The sequence below is a fragment of the Kogia breviceps genome, chromosome 19, assembly GCF_026419965.1.
Source record: "Kogia breviceps isolate mKogBre1 chromosome 19, mKogBre1 haplotype 1, whole genome shotgun sequence".
Classification (NCBI taxonomy): domain Eukaryota; kingdom Metazoa; phylum Chordata; class Mammalia; order Artiodactyla; family Physeteridae; genus Kogia; species Kogia breviceps.
Window position 1 is genome coordinate 19,905,362 of NC_081328.1, and position 20,298 is coordinate 19,925,659.

The 20,298-nt window shown below is 42.7% G+C and overlaps 2 protein-coding genes across 5 annotated transcripts in view; one reads left to right on the forward strand and one right to left on the reverse strand.

The window, feature by feature from the left end:
* The window catches only part of LOC131746906 (C-C motif chemokine 4), a 108,331-nt gene that overhangs the window by 46,848 nt on the left and 41,185 nt on the right, over nt 1-20,298 (forward strand). The gene's annotated exons all lie outside the window — the stretch shown is intronic.
* Nucleotides 496-4,058, reverse strand: LOC131746366 (C-C motif chemokine 23-like). Its single transcript, XM_059047605.2, has 4 exons — nt 3,855-4,058; nt 1,784-1,831; nt 1,203-1,314; nt 496-794 (listed from the first exon to the last, which is right to left on the reverse strand). The coding sequence occupies exons 1-4, from the start codon at nt 3,910-3,912 to the stop codon at nt 713-715; spliced, it is 300 nt and encodes a 99-aa protein (XP_058903588.2). The 5' UTR covers nt 3,913-4,058; the 3' UTR covers nt 496-712.

Sequence of the window (20,298 nt, forward strand, 5' to 3'; positions counted from 1 at the left end):
TCCCCAACCTTTTTGGCACCATGGACCGGTTTTGTGGAAGACAGTTTTTCCACGGATGGGGTGCGGGGGAGATGGTTCAGGCGGCGACGCGAGCACCGGGGAGCGATGGGCAGCGGCAGAAGAAGCTTCGCTCTCTCGCTCACCCGCCACTTGCCTCCTACTGTGCAGCCAGGTTCCTAACAGGCTTCGGACTGGTACCGGTCCACGGCCCAGGAGTTGGGGACCCCTGCCCTATAGGATATTAATTTGTTTTTCTCTAACTTAACATTTCAGAATGCCATCCCCAATAAAGTTATAAACCTCTGTTCCTCAGATGATCTTTGAATCAGTTTAATTGTTCCTTCATTAATGGATTAAAACATCTTTGACACATATTCAATCTATATTTGAATGTCATGTTTTTAGCTTTTAAAAAATTATACTATGATGTCTTGTTTTGAGAAAAACACAAATCCAAAGTTCAGCAATTCTGACAGATTCTTTTTCCTCTTAAAGTTAGAGTAAAGTTAAATTGGATACTCTTTAATAATGCACTGCTTTTGTAACCAGAACAGAACAGAATAGTAATTGTTGCTTTTTAATAGTAATTGTTGCTTTTCAGGCCAGGGCCCACCTAGGAGGTAGTCGGGGCAAGAGAGATGGAGGTGAGGGTGCCGACTCGCCAAGTATCCCTTCTCAAGAAATAGTGTTCTCAGGTCCCTGATCTCTGATCTTAATTCAGGTCCAACATGCATTTCTGAACTTGCTCATCTTTGGGGTCAGCACAGACACGCTGCTGCATCTTGGTGATGAAGCTGGAGAGCAAAGCGGGGAAAGATTACAAACAGAGGAGAGTTCAGCAAATGGGGATGGGGAGGCCCATCCTCCCTGCCTCTCAGATTCCCCACTCGGCCCAGCCTGTTCTTTCCTTTCTCTGCTGCAGGAGCTCAGAGTGGCCCCTCTCTGAGACCCTCCCTCAGGCTCCGAGACTCCCTTAGTGACTCATGGAGTTTCCTTGGGCAGTGTCTCTCCTGCTCTCTTCTTCTTTCCCTAGCTTCCCTCTTCCCTGGGAACATCTCATACCTGATGCCCTGCAGGATCCTAATGAGGACATAAGCCTCAGCTGACCTGACAGGATCCAGAGGGTGGGACTTTTCTGGACATCCATCCATCAGGTGCCTCCCCCCACACCCCCAGACATGGCCAGTGAGCTTGGCACTTACATGACAGCAGGCAGGAGGCATGCACTGTTCGTTTTTACATAACCTTTCATGAATACACATCGGATTTTTCGTGGGGTGTAAGAGAAGCAGCAGTCAGTGGGACGGTGAACGCCTACAGCAAGAGAAAGGGTCCCTTAAGGACTGAGTCTGAGGAAAACTAGATCCTTTCCCCCTTTCCTCCTGAGTACTGGGAAGGGTAAGAAGGTGCAGGACTCGAAAGGGATGTTTTCCTTCTCTGTCAGCACTTGCTGGTGTCTCCTTGCTTCAGTCTCCCCAGGGTTGAGCTGTGTGTCTGAGGGCATCCAGGCAGGGCCACAACAGAGGAGAACCATTCCTCCCAGAAGAGGAGGGGTCTGAGGCCTGCAGGGGGCATCAGAGAGCACCCCTCCCCCCGTCTCCCAGATGAGCCAGCTCTTGGGACAGCCAGGTGGAATAGAAGTCATCTACGGAAGAGGCTGCCAATGGACCTATGGCCCATCCTGAACTTCCTTGGAGATGTTCACCACCCATAGGACCCTCCTCTCCCCGCAGGCCCTGTAAACGAGGTAGACTGAAGCCATGGAACAGTAACAAAACTTTACCTCCGTGAGTTACTAAGAGTTTATTCTTCAGGTTCAGCATCAGGTGTTCTATTTGAGAGAAACAGTAGGGAAGGGAAGAAAAATTACTGGGAAGCAGTTGTTTCAACATCTCCATCTATCTCATTCTTCAACCCCATCCCCTGGTAGGGAGGCAAGGATGCTGGACCACTGGACCAGACCTGCCTCCAGGCCCATTTTTCTCTATCAAGGCCCTGAGACTTTTCAGGGAACTTTTGAAAAAGTTTGAGACATGAAAACATTCTATTGACTTGAATACAAAAAGCAAATTGCAAATCCAACACAAATAAATCAGTTGATTAGCTACATAATGTGATACAGTCCACAATGCTTTCTACACAGTTTTGGAATTCACAGAACTCTGGCAGCAGACAAATTTTTCATTAAATGATTTGGTGGCACAATGTCACCCAAAGTGAAGTGAGGCTATCTACAGGCTTTATTTACTCCTTTAACAGAGGAGTAAATGTGTCTGCTGCAGAAATATTACTGTGTTTGGTTAATGTGTCTCTCAGACTCTGTCAGGGATGTTAAGTAATGTCCAGGTATGTGTTACCTTTTTAAAAATATATATTTTTAGAATGTGATAAAATGTACTAATATAAAGTATACAATTTTAATCCTCTCTAAGTGTACAGTACAGTAACATTAAGTACATTCACATATTGTGCAACTCATCACAATCCATCCATGGAACTTTTTTCATCTTGCAAAACTGAAACTCTGTACCCTTTAAACAATAACTCCCCATTTCCCCCTACCGCATCCCCTGGGCCACTGCCATTCTACTTTCTGTCTCTGAATTTAACTACTTGAAGTACCTCATATGAGTGGAATTATATTATTTGTCCTTTTGTGACTGGCTTATCTCACTTATCATTATGTCTTCAATATTCATCCTTGTGGTAGCATGTTTCAGAATTTCCTTATTCTTTCAGGCTGAATAATATTCCATTGTATGTATATACCCTGTTTTTCAATCCATTTGTTTGTTAATGGACACCTGGGTTGCTTCCCCCTTTTGGCGATTAAAATTCATGCTGCTGTTAGCATGGTTGTACAGGTATCTCTTCATGTATCTGCTTTCAGTTTTATGGGTATATCAAGAAAAGGAATTGCTGGGTCATATTTTATTATCTTTTTAAAACCTGAAAAATTCTGCATTCCAAAATACATCTAGCCCCAGAGATTTTGATAAGGGGTTGTAGACCTGTACTATACTAATTAGGCAAACACAACTAAACTTTTAGCTCATTTCTTATATAGGTACATATGAATTATATTAAATGAGGCATGTGCACACACTTCAACACGCTTGATATGATGTGTGTGGGGCTTGCAAAATAAAGTCTTAAATGACATGTCTTTCCCTAACAGCTTGCTAACTAGCTTGTATCCTGACGCCACCACTTATGACTGTGTGATCTTGAGCAAGTTACCTACGGTTTCTATGCCTCAGCTTTCTCATTTGTAAAATGAGAATAATAATAATAATAAGCAAAACCATATAATTTGCTGATAGTCTACCCCACAGCATTGTTAGGATGATCCAATGTATTAATATCTATAAGACACTTAGAACAGTGCCTGCTTTCACACAGGAAGTACTAGGTATTTCTTTGTTAAATAAATAAATAAATGTGATTAAGTAGACTTGGGTGAGTCACTTGCTCGGCTTGTCCTGAAATGATAGTTTTACACCAGAGGGTATATAATATCTATAACATCATAGAATTCTATACCTCTTTCTACAGATTTACAATTTTACTACAATTCTCTTGATCTAGCCCATAATGGTCCTATATCAGCTAAGAGAAAGTGTCAGATAATTCTGGCCATGAAAGGGAGAGAGTTGTTTCCCCAGGTGGGACCAGTCACCTGCATACAGTTTTCCCCAGGGACTGAAGGCTGCAGGGAGAGGTCTATACCTACTGCTGCTGCTTTTAACCAAGTATCACATCCCTATTGGGACAACGGTGTCCCTCTGCGTCTCCTCCCTGGACTGAGAGTTACCATCAACCTGCCCACCTATGAGAAGGCTCACTGAACTCACCAACTGCAGCCTGGGCAGCAAGGATGAGGCAGGAGAGGGCAACTATAGAGGTCTTCATCTTCCCCGTGCACAGCCAGCACCAGTCTGAGGACTCCTGGGCTCTCTGCTCTCTGACTTCCCCAGACCCCAGCTCTGCCCTTGTATTTATAAGAAGAGGGGGACCAGGAAGTCACAGGGCAGAGGTCAGAATGCTGTTCTTTGGCTGAATAACAGACAACACACTATTTCTGAAAAAGGGAACGAGGTTGAGAAGGCAACAGGAAGTAGAGGGCAAGGATGACTTGAGGCTTTCCCAACTGCCCAGTGGATACAGGCAAAGGGAGGGACTAGTTTATGAAGGATACTTCCTCTAGGAGGTTCGCTGAATAATCAGAATTTTTTCCTCGGGAGTTGGAACCCCATTCAAGGACATGGGCAGCCTGTTGTCAGGGGTGACCAGAGAGGACGCTCTAACGTGTGAACCTGGTCATGGGACTCCTCCCTTTGTTTCACTCCCACATCCAATCCATTGATAAATACTATTGGGTCTACTTTCAAAAATGTGTCCAGAATCTTATTATTTTTCACCACATCTACCCTCTCCATCTTGTCCAAGCCAACCTTATCTCTCACCAGGATTCTTGCAAAAACCTCCTAATTCATCTCCTTCCTCTGCCCTTGCCCTGTTTCACTTCATTCTCAACATTGCAGCCAGAGTGATCCTGTTAAAATATAAATCAGATCAAGTCAATCCTGTTTAAACCCTGCCGATGGCTTTTTAATCTCCCCAGTGTAAAGCCCAATCCTTCTAATAGCCTACAAGCCCCTATGTGCTCTGGTTCCTGTTTTCTCTCTGTTTTCAGGACCTATTACTTCCCCTCACTCACTCTGCTTCAGTTATACAGGCTGGTTCAGAGACTTTTGTTCCCTCTGCCTTTGTTACTCTTGCCTTAAATGACTGTAATGACTGTATCACTTTCTCCCTAACTTCCTTCAGCTCCTTACTCAAAGGTTATTTTTCTGGTTAGTCTTTCTGGGACACTGTATCTAAAATTGTAATCTCCCAACTTTCTTGTCTTAATTTTTTCTCCTGTGCACTTAACACTACCTAATATACTATATACTTTATTTGTAAATCTTTTAATGTCTGTCTCTTCTTCTGGAACATAAACTCCATGAGAGCAGGGATTTTTGTATCTTTGTTCCTCATTTAGATTCCCCTGAAAGCAGAGCATGAGACCTATGGGGTGAAGCTCTATAATTTGGGACGTATTCCTATAGGATCAGGAATGAGAGCCTGGACCAGTTGGTGGGGATTAGCATTTGATTCTGCTGGGACTTTTTGCAGTGCCTTACGAATGCATGGCAGAATATTTTGCCTGGAGGAAGAAAGGAGAAACATTTATCTCCTGAGTTTCATCCCTGTGGCATTTTGAAATATGGCCACAAATTCGTTGACATGCTTCTCATCAAACAGTGGGGTCTATGTTTTCTCTCCTTGAAGTAGAGAGGGCTTGTGACTGGTTCCATCAATGGAGCATGCCATGTGACCTCTGAAGCTAGGGTGTGAAAAACCATGGGGCTTGGACCTTGATCACTGGGGACACTTACTCTTGGAGCCCTGAGCCACCATTTAAGAAGAGTGACTAGCTAGAGGCTGCCATGCTGTGAGGAAGCCCAAACTACATGCAGGTGTTCTGGTTGACAGTCCCAAAAGAGCATAGCCTTCAAGTCGTCCCAGCCTAAGTGCCAGACATGGGAGCGAGGAAGCCTGTAGATCTGCGCTGCCCAATATAGCAACTACTAGCCACATGTGGTTACTGAGCACTTTAAATGGGGCTAATCTAAATTGAGATATTCTGAAAGTATAAACTATGCACTGGGTTTCAAAGATTTAGTACCGCCCCACAATGTAAAAAAATCTCAATAATTTTTTATACTGATTACATGTGGAAATGATAAGGTTTGGGATATATTGGATTAAAGAAAATACATTATGAAAATTATTTCATCTGTTTTACCTTTTTTTTTTTTTTTTTTTAAACCATGACACGTGGCTTGCAGGATCTTAATACCCCAACCAGGGATTGAACGTGGGCCAAGGCAGTGAAAGTGCCGAGTCCTAACCACTGGACCGCCAGGGAATTCCCCTGTTTTACTTTTTTAATATAGCTACTAAAAAATTTAAAATTACCTATGTGACTTGCATTGTATTTTTATTGGACAACACTGCTCTAGATGGTTCCCCATCCATTTGAGTCATTTCTTGCTAATTGTGTCTTCCCGAGCATGCCCCAGGCCTCATCAGCAGAGATAAGCCATCTGGGCTGTGCCCCGTATGAATTTCTGACCCATAGAATTTGTGAATAGAATACAGTCGTGGTCATTTTATACCACTAAGCTTTGGGTGGTTAAGCAGTAGATAGTGGGGACAACGCTTCACTGGCCAGTGGTGGATCACAGATATTAAATTCCTCACACTTCTGGTTTGCTAATGCATGTGTGTTATATTCTATCATGATTTTCACAGCTCAGGATCAGAGAAGCCCCAGGGCAGGAAGCTAGAGTTATAAGGCAAGAGACCTGCATGAAGCTTGTGTAAATCTAAGAAAAGTGATGACTGAGCAGTGGCTGAGTTAAAGGGTGAGGTTGCAAGGATGTGAAGTAGTACACAATACGGTCCACGCTTTGCTTCCCTCCAATGTGTTTGTGCCTTTATTATGTCTAATCCATCACAAAGCCTCCTTCAAGATGGTTGTATTAGTTCTTTCAGGTTCAAAAGAACCCATACTGTGTACTCATACTAGTACATCTCTACTACCCACCCCTGCCTTCTCCCCAGGAATCCAGCAAAGCCTAATGTTGCAGGGATGGGAACCACGAGTAGATGACTGGGAATTATGGAGAGAGGGGCCAACCCCTTGGTTCCTGAGTGTTTTAGCCACTGGCAACATAACATCATCTGGTAGCCTTTGATTCAGTGCATATGCTGCATTCTGGGAAGGTCCCAAGCCTGAAGTTTGTTGTTGCCTCAGCTAAATTATTAACAGCCCACCATTCTCTTGATCTGGCTGCTTCTGGGTGATTAAGTATATGCTAATACCAGTGGATCCCATATACCCACTGACTCACACCATTTGCTATAAAATGGATCCCTTGACTTGAGCCATCTTGTACAAATACCATACTGAGTGATCAGACATTCTGTAAGTCCTTGGACCATTGGCAGAGGTATACTGCTGGTAGGGAAAAAAAAATCCCACATCTGGAGTATGTGTCAGTCCTGCAAAGGTTGGATTGTTCTCCCTTGCAGGGTGGCAGAGGTCCAAGATAATCAACAGGTCACCGTATGGCTGTCTTTTCTCCTTGGAGGTGGGTGCCATATTGAGACTTGACATCTACTTCTGCTGCTGGGAGGTTAGGCATTCAGCAGTGGCAATAGTTAAATGGGCCTTGATGAGAGAGAGCCCTCACTGTTGGGCCCACGCTTAGCCGCCGTCCTTGCCACCATAGCCAAGGGCTTGTTGCACTGGCACTGTCGTGGCTGGCTTCCATGGGACAAGTCATTCTATCCACTCACTGACTTTCTCCTTTGTTGTGGATGTTACCCAGTGACTTCCAAGTCCCCGTGGTCACGAGTCCTTGTCCAGTACCTCCAAGTTGCACGTGCCTGAGTACCAAACGGATTCCTTCAGGTTCTCTATGTCAGCATCAGAGAGTCCCTGATACAGGAAAAGAGGGGTATGCATGATGGCAAGGTGAGGAGCTGTCAGATTATACCGATGTGGAGCTGGACAAGGCCTGTGCAGGACTGGTTGCTGTAGTGGTGGCCAGAGTAAGAGATGGCACGGACGGACTAGAAGTGGTGTGTACAGAGGTGTCTGACACGGTACCCAACGCATGTTTGTTCAGCAAAAGATACAATGAAGGTGCAAATGTCCAATTTCACAATATACTGCTGTTTCTTGAACTCCCTGGTATAGAAAACATTTTGTGAGCGGTTTTTGTGTACTTCCTGAGTCTTTTATTGATTTTCCTCTCCTCCACCACCAAGCATCATTGACGACATTTAAGAATCACACCAGCTCTATTTGCTACTTAGCTTGGCATAACCGAGGCAGCAGGCTGTGCCTCTCCGCATAAGCTGCTCCAGCCTCAGCGGTCCTCCAGAGCTGATGATAACAACAGCCAATTCTTGAACACTTCTACGCTCCAGGAACTGTGGTTTGGGCAGTTCCTTTGAGACGAGGTGTTTGCTACATGAAGCACTTACTCTAATTATTTCACAATACTGCTTAGGACACCTGCTAGCTTCTTCCCTTACAGATAACAAATATCCTGTCATCTCTGCCTGTAAACACTGCTCTTGCCACATTCCAGAAGCTGGGCTTGCACAACACGTTTGTCTAGCATAAGCTGAGCTGCCCTATCCTATTACAAAGTTAGCATATTTGAGCTAAGATGTCCCCTTGCTGGGGTAGCTCATCTTCTTTCTCAGACCTGCACTTACTCTACGGGAATTTTCTGCAGTTACTTTCAACTTTCCCCTCACTCCTTTCTCATCACTCCATGTGTTACGTGTCTGCATGCTGGGCAGGTCTTGAAATCTGGATGATGTTCCACGCACAGGTCCCTTTTCAGGAGAGAGGCCTGAAGTTGTGGTTCTTCCTTGCATTGGTTGCTGTTGCTTGAGCTTCCAAGTGAAACCATCCCAGGTGTCTGGCCTCATCTGATAGATGTGTGGTGAGTAAGGAAGGTCCCTTGGGTTCAGGCTGTTGTCCCAAGCAAAGGTGAGGTAGTGATCTAGTTCTCTCTCAGGCTAGGTGAGCATCCCACTGGGAAAGGCATTCTGGGGTATGCGATCTTTCAACCCCTTTGGGGCCACAGAAGAGAGGCCTTGGGGCTGGAACACTTCCTTCCCAAGAGACAAAGCGCTGCACAGCTGTGCTGGGTTTATTGCCTTATGTGGGATTATCTTTCCGTGTTCTGGACTCAACGCGTGCTCCTTTGTTTTGCTTAAGCTTGTACGACATAGGGCCCCAGGCCAACCCTCCTACCACCTGTTCCCCGTGGGAAGGGAATGGGACCCTTCACTTGTAGCCCAAGAGGGGTTGCAGATCATTCTCCTAAGTTGGCTGCAAGATGGTACCCACTGCCTGTGGGGAGGAACGACACTCACTGTTGCAGCTGATCTTGCTCTGTCTCTTCTCTACGTGAGTAAAGTATTCCATCCAGTGCCTGTGTAAGTTGTGTCCTTTGAGGCAGCTTTGGCACAAACCATGCCGTAGGTTGACATCCTGGGACAGCTGCTTCTGGTGGCAGACAACAGTTATCACCTGCCTAACATGTCCCAACTTTGAAAGTGCGAGGACTGGTACTCCTTTAAGACCCAGACGGGAGGAGACTATGCCTGGACCCCATGCTTTGGAGCATTCTTCATATCGCAAACACACACTAAATAAATCCTTCAGAGAACACGAAGGAACATCTGTCTCTTGGGATGTGGTACTCAGGGCTGGCCTGGCATGACCTTCAATACTAAACATCCACTCTTGTGTTGAACACAGTTCATGCCTCAAGGGAAAATGCTTTCCCACCTCTCCTGCCCTATGTCTTTGAAAGGCTGTGAAGGCTGATGGGTTGCCACTGCCAGCACTGGAGGCCGACACCCCTTTGGACCGCGGGGAAGATTTGAACCGCAGAAGCCTTTAGGTAAGAGAAAAGATAAGCCAGCTAGCTTGTCAAAATCTTTCCTCGCAGATGGTATGAACACCCTACATTCCTGCCAAACAAGCAGTTCTTCCCCGGCGGTGCTCCATGTTCATTTTCTTGCTTGTTTTTGTGCTCCGGTCTGTGGCGATGCACTCCCCAAATAGGGCTGTATATGCAGTAGTTTCACAGGGCTGCAATATTAAGCAATTCGTTGTACTTTTAAATCTGTTTGTTCGCTCTTTTATAAAGTTCAAATATTGGCACACCTGACATGGGGGCCTCCTTATGGATTCTTACCCTGAGTCCTGTAAATGTTAGGGCAGGCCTGACCAGGACCCACAGAGACAGGTAGCTGGTGAGATGACTCCTGGTCTCCACTACTTCCTCCGTGTCCTTACTGTAAATATCTGTGTTTGGAAATAATCCGTGTGTACCTCTTCCATCCTTGCGTATGATCTTAAACAGCCTCACTATTGTACATGGGAAAGCCTTTCTTTTTAAGTACTAAGGAGAGTAAAAGATCCAACCACACATCTTCTTGTTTCTCCTGATGTCTACAAGACTGGGCCCATGCCCTCCTTAGAGAAACACAACAAATCTGAAGAATAGCATTCCATTCAAGAGACCACAGCTTGGGCTTCCCTGGTGGCACAGTGGTTGGGAATCCACCTGCCAATGCAGGGGACACGGGTTCGATCCCTGGTCTGGGAAGATCCCACATGCCACGGAGCAACTAAGCCCATGCTCCACAGCTACTGAGCCTGCGTGCCTAGAGCCCGTGCTCCGCAACAAGAGAAGCCACTGCAATGAGAAGCCCGTGCACCGCAATGAAAAGTAGCCCCTGCTCGCTGCAACTAGAGAAAGCCCCCGCACAGCAATGAAGACCCAACGCAGCCAAAAATAAATAAACAAAAAAATGAGAAAAAAAAAAAAAAGAGTCCACAGCTGAAGTCTGTTCTATAATGTAGAACTGAAACTGCTCTGTGGTCACACATGGATGGGGTTCCTCAGATATCTTCTGACCATTTCCTCTATGCCTTGGTGATATCAAGTCAAATAAAGAGATTTCTGTTTTGTACCAAGCACTTCTCCTAACTCTAGCTTGGCTATTAGAGATTAGGTCTTGGTTTAAATATTTGACTTCTTCCTTCCTTTGGTAGCTTACATACAAAAATGGCTGCAATAAATCCCTCCACCCCGTATGCATACCCTTGGGAAGTTGTTTCCCATACTGACTCTGGTCTTGGCTATGTGACTTACTTTGGCAAATGAGACAGTAGAATGTGTGATGCAGTGACTTGAAAAGTGCTGGCCCATTGAGACTTGTGCTAGTTTTCTGCTGGGAATCTTTATGCAGTTATATGCACCAGCCCATAGTAGCCTCTTTTTTTTTTTTTTTTTAACATCTTTATTGGAGTATAATTGCTTTACAATGCTGTGTTAGTTTCTGCTTTATAACAAAGTGAATCAGTTATACATATACACGTTTCCATATCTCTTCTCTCTTGCGTCTCCCTCCCTCCCACCCTCCCTATCCCACCTCTCTAGGTGGTCACAAAGCACCGAGCTGATCTCCCTGTGCTATGCGGCTGCTTCCCACTAGCTATCTATTCTACATTTGGTAGTGTATATATGTCCCTGCCACTCTCTCACTTTGTCACAGCCTACCCTTCCCCCTCCCCACATCCTCAAGTCCATTCTCTAGTAGGTCTGCGTCTCCATTTCCGTCTTACCTCTAGGTTCTTCATGACCTTTCTTTTTTTTTTCCTTAGATTTCATATATATGTGTTAGCATACGGTATTTGTTTTTCTCTTTCTGACTTACTTCTCTCTGTATGACAGACTCTAGGTCCATCCACCTCATTACAAATAACTCAGTTTCATTTCTTTTTATGGCTGAGTAATATTTCATTGTATATATGCACATCTTCTTTATCCATTCATCTGTTGATGGACACTTAGGTTGCTTCCATGTCCTGGCTATCGTAAATAGATCTGCAACGAACATTTTGGTACATGACTCTTTTTGAATTATGGTTTTCTCAGGGTATATGCCCAGTAGTGGGATTGCTGGGTCGTATGGTAGTTCTATTTGTAGTTTTTTAAGGACCCTCCATACTGTTTTCCATAGTGGCTGTATCAATTTACATTCCCACCAGCAGTGCAAGAGGGTTCCCTTTTCTCCACACCCTCTCCACCATTTGTTGTTTCTAGATTTTTTGATGATGGCCATTCTGACCGGTGTGAGATGATATCTCATTGTAGTTTTGATTTGCATTTCTCTAATGATTAATGATGTTGAGCATTCTTTCATGTGTTTGTTGGCAATCTGTATGTCTTCTTTGGAGAAATGTCTATTTAGGTCTTCTGCCCATTTTTGGATTGGGTTGTTTGTTTTTTTGATATTGAGCTGCATGAGCTGCTTGTAAATTTTGGAGATTAATCCTTTGTCAGTTGCTTCGTTTGCAAATATCTTCTCCCATTCTGAGGGTTGTGTTTTCATCTTGTTTATGTTTTCCTTTGCTGTGCAAAAGCTTTTAAGTTTCATTAGGTCCCATTTATTTATTTTTGTTTTTATTTCCATTTCTCTAGGAGGTGGGTCAAAAAGGATCTTGCTGTGGTTTATGTCATAGAGTGTTCTGCCTATGTTTTCCTCTATGAGTTTGATAGTTTCTGGCCCTACATTTAGGTCTTTAATCCATTTTGAGCTTATTTTTGTGTATGGTGTTAGGGAGTGTTCTAATCTCATACTTTTACATGTACCTGTCCAGTTTTTCCAGCACCGCTTATTGAAGAGACTGTCTTTTCTCCACTGTATATTCTTGCCTTCTTTATCAAAGATAAGGTGACCGTATGTGCATGGGTTTATCTCTGGACTTTCTATCCTGTTCCATTGATCTATATTTCTGTTTTTGTGCCAGTACCATACTGTCTTGATTACTGTAGCTTTGTAGTATAGTCTGAAGTCAGGGAGCCTGATTCCTCCAGCTCCATTTTTCATCCTCAAGATTGCTTTGGCTATTCGGGGTCTTTTGTGTTTCCATACAAATTGTGAAATTTTTTGTTCTACTTCTGTGAAAAATGCCAATGGTAGTTTGATAGGGATTGCATTGAATCTGTAGATTGCTTTGGGTAGTAGAGTCATTTTCACAATGTTGATTCTTCCAATCCAAGAACATGGTATATTTCTCCACCTATTTGTATCATCTTTAATTTCTTTCATCAGTGTCTTATAATTTTCTGCATACAGGTCTTTTGTGTCCTTAGGTAGGTTTATTCCTAGGTATTTTATTCTTTTCATTGCAATGGTAAATGGGAGTGTTTTCTTAATTTCACCTTCAGATTTTTCCTCATTAGTGTATAGGAATGCCAGAGATTTCTGTGTGTTAATTTTGTACCCTGCTACTTTACCAAATTCATTGATTAGCTCTACTAGTTTTCTTGTAGCATCTTTAGGATTCTCTATGTATAGTATCATGTCATTTGCAAACAGTGACAGCTTTACTTCTTCTTTTCCTATTTGGATTCCTTTTATTTCTTTTTCTTCTCTGATTGCTGTGGCTAGAACTTCCAAAACTATGTTGAATAAGAGTGGTGAGAGTGGGCAACCTTGTCTTCTTCCTGATCTTAGTGGAAATGGTTTCAGGTTTTCACCATTGAGGATGATGTTTGCTATGGGTTTGTCATATATGGCCTTTATTATGTTGAGGAAAGTTTCCTCTATGCCTACTTTCTGCAGTGTTTTTTTAAATAAGTGGCTGTTGAATTTTGTCAAAAGCTTTCTCTGCATCTATTGAGATGATCGTATGGTTTTTCTCCTTCAATTTGTTAATATGGTGTATCACATTGATTGATTTGTGTATATTGAAGAATCCGTGCATTCCTGGAATAAACCCCACTTGATCATGGTGTATGATCCTTTTAATGTGCTGTTGGATTCTTTTTGCTAGTATTTTGTTGAGGATTTTTGCATCTATGTTCATCAGTGATATTGGCCTGTAGTTTTCTTTCTTTGTGACATCTTTGTCTGGTTTTGGTATCTGGGTGATGGTGGCCTCATAGAATGAGTTTGGGAGTGTTCCTCCCTCTGCTATCTATGGAAGAGTTTGAGAAGGATAGGTGTTAGCTCTTCTCTAAATGTTTGATAGAATTCGCGTGTGAAGCTATCTGGTCCTGAGCTTTTGTTTGTTGGAAGATTTTTAATCACAGTTTCAATTTCAGTGCTTGTGATTGGTCTGTTCATATTTGCTATTTCTTCCTGATTCAGTCTTGGCAGGTTGTGCATTTCTAGGAATTTGTCCATTTCTTCCAGGTTTTCCATTTTATTGGCAGAGAGTTGCTTGTAGTAATCTCTCATGATCTTTTGTATTTCTGCAGTGTCAGTTTTTCCTTCTTTTTCATTTCTAATTCTGTTGAGTTGAGTCTTCTCCCTTTTTTTCTTGATGAGTCTAGCTAATGGTTTATCAATTTTGTTCATCTTCTTAAAGAACCATCTTTTAGTTTTATTGATCTTTGCTATTGTTTCCTTCATTTCTTTTTCATTTATTTCTAATCTGATCTTTATGGTTTCTTTCCTTCTGCTAACTTTGGGGTATTTTTGTTCTTCTTTCTCTAATTGCTTTAGGTGTAAGGTTAGGTTGTTTATTTGAGATGTTTCTTGTTTCTTGAGGTAGGATTGTATTGCTATAAACTTCCCTCTTAGAACTGCTTTTGCTTCATCCCATAGGATTTGGGTCATTGCATTTTCATTGTCATTTATTTCTAGGTATTTTTTTATTTCCTCTTTGATTTCTTCAGTAATCTCTTAGTTATTTAGTAGTGTATTGTTTAGCCTCCATGTGTTTGTATTTTTTACAGTTTTTTTTCCTGTAGGTGATATCTAGTCTCATAGTGTTGTGGTTGGAAAAGATACTTGATATTATTTCAATTTTCTTAAATTTACCAAGGCTTGATTTGTGTCGCAAGATATGTTCTATCCTGGAGAATGTTCCATGAGTACTTGGAAGAAAGTGTATTCTGTTGGTTTTGGATGGAATATCCTCTAAATATTAATTAAGTCCATCTTGTTCAATGTGTCATTTAAAGCTGTGTTTCCTTATTTATTTTCATTTTGGATGATCTGTCCATTGGTGAAAGTGGGGTGTTAAAGTCTCCTACTATTATTTTGTTACTGTCGATTTCCCCTTTTATGGCTATTAGCATTTGCATTATCTATTGAGGTGCTCCTGTGTTGGGTGCATAAATATTTACAATTGTTATACCTTCTTCTTGGATTGATCCCTTGATCATTATGTAGTGTCCTTCTATGTCTCTTGTAATAGTCTTTATTTTAAAGTCTATTTTGTCTGATATGAGAATTGCTACTCCAGCTTTCTTTTGATTTCCATTTGCATGGAATATCTTTTTCCATCCTCTCACTTTCAGTCTGTGTGTGTCCCTAGGTCTGAAGTGGGTCTCTTGTAGACAGCATATATATGGGTCTTGTTTTTGTATCCATTCAGCCAGTCTATATATTTTGGTTAGAGCATTTAATCCATTTACATTTAAGGTAATTATTGATATGTATGTTCCTATTACCATTTTCTTAATTGTTTTGGGTTTGTTATTGTAGGTCTTTATCCACTCTTGTGTTTCCTGACTAGAGAAGTTACTTTAGTATTTGCTGTAAAGCTGGCTTGGTGGTGCTGAATTCTCTTAACTTTTGCTTGTCCGTAAAAGTTTTAATTTCTCCGTCAAATCTGAATGAGATGCTTGCTGGGTACAAGCATCTAGGTTTTTCTAGGTTTTGCTAGGTTTTTTTTTCTAGGTTTTGCTAGGTTTTTCCCTTTCATCACTTTAAATATGTCCTGCCACTCCCTTCTGGCTTGCAGAGTTTCTGCTGAAAGATCAGCTGTTAACCTTATGGGGGTTCCCTTGTATGTTATTTGTTGCTTTTCCCTTTCTGCTTTTAATATCTTTCTTTGTATTTAATTTTTGACAGTTTGATTAATATGTGTCTTGGTGTGTTTCTCCTTGGATTTATCTCTGCACTTCCTGGAGTTGATTAACTCTTTCCTTTCCCATGTAAGGGAAGTTTTCAACTATAATCTCTTCAAATGTTTTCTCAGACCCTTTCTTTTTCTCTTCTTCTTCTGGGACCTGTATAATTTGAATGTTGGTGCATTTAATATCCCAGAGGTCTCTGACACTGTCCTCAATTCTTTTCATTCTTTTTTCTTTATTGTGCTCTCTGGTAGTTATTTCCACTATTTTATCTTACACGTCACTTATCCGTTCTTCTGCCTCAGTTATTCTGCTATTGTTTCCTTCTAGAGAATTTTCAACTTCAACTATTGTGTTGTTCATCATTGTTTGTTTGCTCTTTAGTTCTTGTAGGTCCTTCTTAAATGTTTCGTGTATTTTCTCCATTCTATTTGCAAGATTTTGCATCATCTTCAATATCATTACTCTGGATTCTTTTTCAGGTAGACTGCCTATTTCCTCATCATTTGTTTGATCTGGTGGGTTTTTACCTTCCTCCTTCATCTGCTGCATATTTCTCTGTGGTCTCATTTTGTTTAACTTACTGTGTTTGGGGTCTCCTCTTCACAGGCTGCAGGTTCATAGATCCTGTTTTTGGTGTCTGCCCCCAGTGGCTAAGGTTGGTTCAGTGGGTTGTGTAGGCTTCCTGGTGGAGGGGGCTGGTGCCTGTGTTCTGGTGGGTGGGGTTGGATTGTCCTTCTGGTGTTCAGGGCTGCATCCAGTGGCGTGTTTTGTGGTATCTGTGAACTTAGTATGATTTTAGGCAGGCTCTCTGCTAATGGGTGGGGTTTTTTTCCTGTCTTGCTAGTTGATTGGCATAGGACATCCAGCACTGGGACTTCCTGGCTGTTGGGTGGAGCTGGGTCTTAGCATTGAGATGGAGATCTCTGTGAAAGCTCTCACCGATTGATATTACGTGGGGCTGGGAGGTCCTGGTGGTACAATATCCTGAACTTGGCTCTCCCACCTCAGAGGCTCAGGCCTGACACCAGACCAGAGCACCAAGACCCTGTCGGCCACATGGCTCCAAAATCCAGAACTCCACACTTCAGTGACCCCCCTCTAGACCTGTCTCATACTTTTTTATTGTGTTTTAGGCATTTTGTATACAAGAACAATAGGGACTGAAGCAAATAATTTACCCAGAAGTTGCATGCCTCTTCTTTCAGGCTGCTAAATATGGGGCTGATTCAATCTGATCTGTAGTTGAATTGGCTATGGGCTTTGTTGCAGCTTTAGTTTGACTCAGCTTGTACTGGCTTTAAATATTCTGAGGGGATGATCAGGACTTTTCTTTCAGCAGGGTTTGAGATCTGAGCACTGGCAAAATTCTCAACATCTCTTTGTGCTGTTAACTTTCTGAACCATATGAGATCTTTTTAATTTAGAGCCCATTTGCCCATCTAGGTCACTGGTTATTTCTCTTTATAGTACTGCTCTCAGCTTTTGGTAGCTCAGGAGATTTTTTTCTTTGCTTCTTTGTTCTAATCATAGATTTTGGAAGGCAGCTGCCTTATAATTTGTGAAGGAGTAGAATGCCCCAGAATTGTTTCTCTATGCTCTCCTGCCCCTGACTTCAGCAGTTGAAAGTCCATAGCATTCCAGAATGATTTCTTCTCAGATTTTCTACCCCCTACCTTCAATAGCTGAAGCCTATAGGCCTTGAGTGGACTTATCTCAGATTTACTGCCATGTTCTCAGCCTTTGGTAGCTGAAAACTTGGAGAACCTTGGATGAATTTCTTTCATCTGTTCTCCTCCACCCCTCCTGCCTTGGCATGTAGTTGCTTTGAACTTGCTGGGAGTCCAACACATTTCAGGAGGTTTTCTTTCAGGTCTGCTGCCCCTAGCTTTTAGTATGCCAATCATGGTCTTGATGAAGACTTGTAGGAAAGAGTTGGCAGATGGGTGCAGGCTTGCTCTGTGTCTGGAGCTCCTTGGAATTCTAATATATTATGCTAAGCCACACATGGCTATTAGAAGTTAAAGTTCAGAAGTTCGCTTTTTGGGGTTTACTTCATTCTGCTTTGTTTTTTCCATTTGTAGCCTTCTTATGAGTATGTGTGTATTATCATGTTTATTGAGATATAGTTTAAATACATATAAAATTGATCATTTTTAAGTGTACAGTTTGATGAGTTTTGACAAATGCATAAAGTCATGCAACTATCACCACAATCCAGATCTAGGGCATTTCCATCACTCCAAAAAGTTCCTTTCTGTCCCCTTTTTCACTCAGTTGCCTTCCCTCATCCCCAGTCCTTGGCAACCACTGATCAGATTTCTGTCCCTATAATTTCATCTTTTCCATAGTACTATGTAAGTAAAATAATTTGATACATAGACTTTTCAGTCTGGATTCTTAATATTATGCTTGTGACGCTTATCCATGTTGTTGCATGTATCAGTAGTTGGCTCCTTCTTATTGCTGAATAATATTCCATTGTATGGATGTATAGTCAGTTCTGCTATAATGCTTGTTTAGAAAATGTGAATTTATTCTGATATGATTAAAATATTAGGAAGCAAGTTGAGCATAACACAAACTATTCCATTTGCTTACATGTGATTTTATCCGTGAAAAACATCAGGTGAACAAGCCTCATAGGAATATACAACACACACACACACATGCACACACACCCTTCAAATACCTACTAGCTACCTCTGTTCACTGCATCTGTTATGAGCCATACTCATCCACAACTGGAGTTACAACTTTCTGGCTTCAGACAACCCTCCTTCTACCACTTTACAGTAAATCACAAGCTGTAACCCTCTGACTCTCACTCCCACAAGCAAACTACAGGTCTTTTTCAAAGTAGAGTGCCATGGGCTTCCCTGGTGGCGCAGTGGTTGGGAGTCCACCTGCCGATGCAGGGGACGTGGGTTCGTTCCCGGGTCCGGGAAGATCCCACATGCCGTTGAGCGGCTGGACCCGTGAGCCATGGCCGCTGGGCCTGCGCCTCCGGAGCCTGTGCTCCGCAACAGGAGAGGCCACGGCAGTGAGAGGCCCACGTGCCGCAAAAAAAAAAAGTAAAGTGCCATATTTGTTGTAGTATTTATATTAACTATTTAACATGTGTAAAACTGTGCTATCATTTTTATTAGATTCTTATTTTTTCAGTGTGTCACTGATGAAGTGTTTGAGTGTGGTACCTCAACCCCATTTTCCCGTAACCCGGTGGTTTTTTTTTTTTTTTTTTTTTTGCGGTAAGTGGGCCTCTCACTGTTGTGGCCTCTCCCGTTGCGGAGCACAGGCTCCGGACGCGCAGGCTCAGAGGCCATGGCTCACGGGCCTAGCCGCTCCACGGCATGTGGGATCTTCCTGGACCGGGGCACGAACCCGTGTCCCCTGCATCGGCAGGCGGACTCTCAACCACTGCACCACCAGGGAAGCCCAACCCTGTGGTTTTTATTGCATGATTTCTTATAGTGCAGTGATTTTTAGGGATGTATGTTTCATGTTATAGCAGAATGACTGTAGCACAATTTGCTTATCCATCCACGACTTGAATATTTGAGTTCTATTTTGAATGAAGTTTGGGGATATTTTGAATAAAACTCTCACAAACATTTGTGTACAAGTCTTTGGACATAAGAGATAAAAATAGTGGGAAGTCTGAGGGAGCAAATGTAAGGGTCCTGATGTGGATGGAATCGTGACTGTGTCTGCAGATAGGAGAACTTGGCATGGAGCTCACTCTTCATGTGCACCCCAACCTCCCTGGCGACTTGCTATATTCAGTGCCACCAAGACCTCCTCTGGATGAACATTTGTTTTCAATTCTAATAGCAGGAAGGAAATATAATGGGAAAAGGGAAAACTTTAACGTCTTTTAGAAGCAAAATTGCGTATTCAATACACTTAAGTATGTAATATATTTGTTATTTTTCTTATTTTTTCTTGATATGTGAAGAATATTAACCATTATACAAGTTGTGTATATCTTTTCTAAAGTCGGGGCCATACTTGTGATTTCTTATCTAAGTTGCAGAGTTCTGGTGTAATCTTTTTTTTTAATTAATTAATTAATGTATTTATTTATGGCTGTGCTGGGTCTTTGTTGCTGCGCATGGGCTTTCTCTAGTTGCGGCGAGTGGGGGCTACTCTTCATTGTGGTGCACAGGCTTCTCATTGCAGTGGCTTCTCTTGCTGCAGAGCACGGGCTCCAGTAGTTGTGGCACGTGGGCTCACTAGTTTGGCTCAGGGGCCCTAGAGCACAGGCTCAGTAGTTGTGGCGCACAGGCTTAGTTGCTCCGTGGCATGTGGGATCTTCCTGGAGCAGGGCTTGAACCTGTGTCCCCTGCATTGGCAGGCAGATTCTTAACCACTGCACCACCAGGGAATCCCCTCTGGTGTAATCTTATGAGTACTTATTCTCCTTTATTTTCCAGCCCTAGGCAGTGTCACTCCCCTCCATCTTCCTGAAATTTTCTGTGTAAATTAATAAGATGTTGGTTGGTACTTATCCTGCTGCAAAAAGCTGTTGTCTCATCCAAAAAAGACCATTCCATATACCTCCTCCACAGACGATATCCTCTGGAGTTGGCAGGACTAGCCCTATACCTCTTTACATTCCTCCAGTCTACTGAAGCAGGAGATTGAAGAGAAGGGAGAGGAGAGAATCATTGCCCAGGGCAGGGAATGTTATTGCTTCACTACCCCCATAAAAGCAAATGAGAGGGGCTTCCCTGGTGGCCCAATATCTAGAGAGAGGATTTAGCACCAG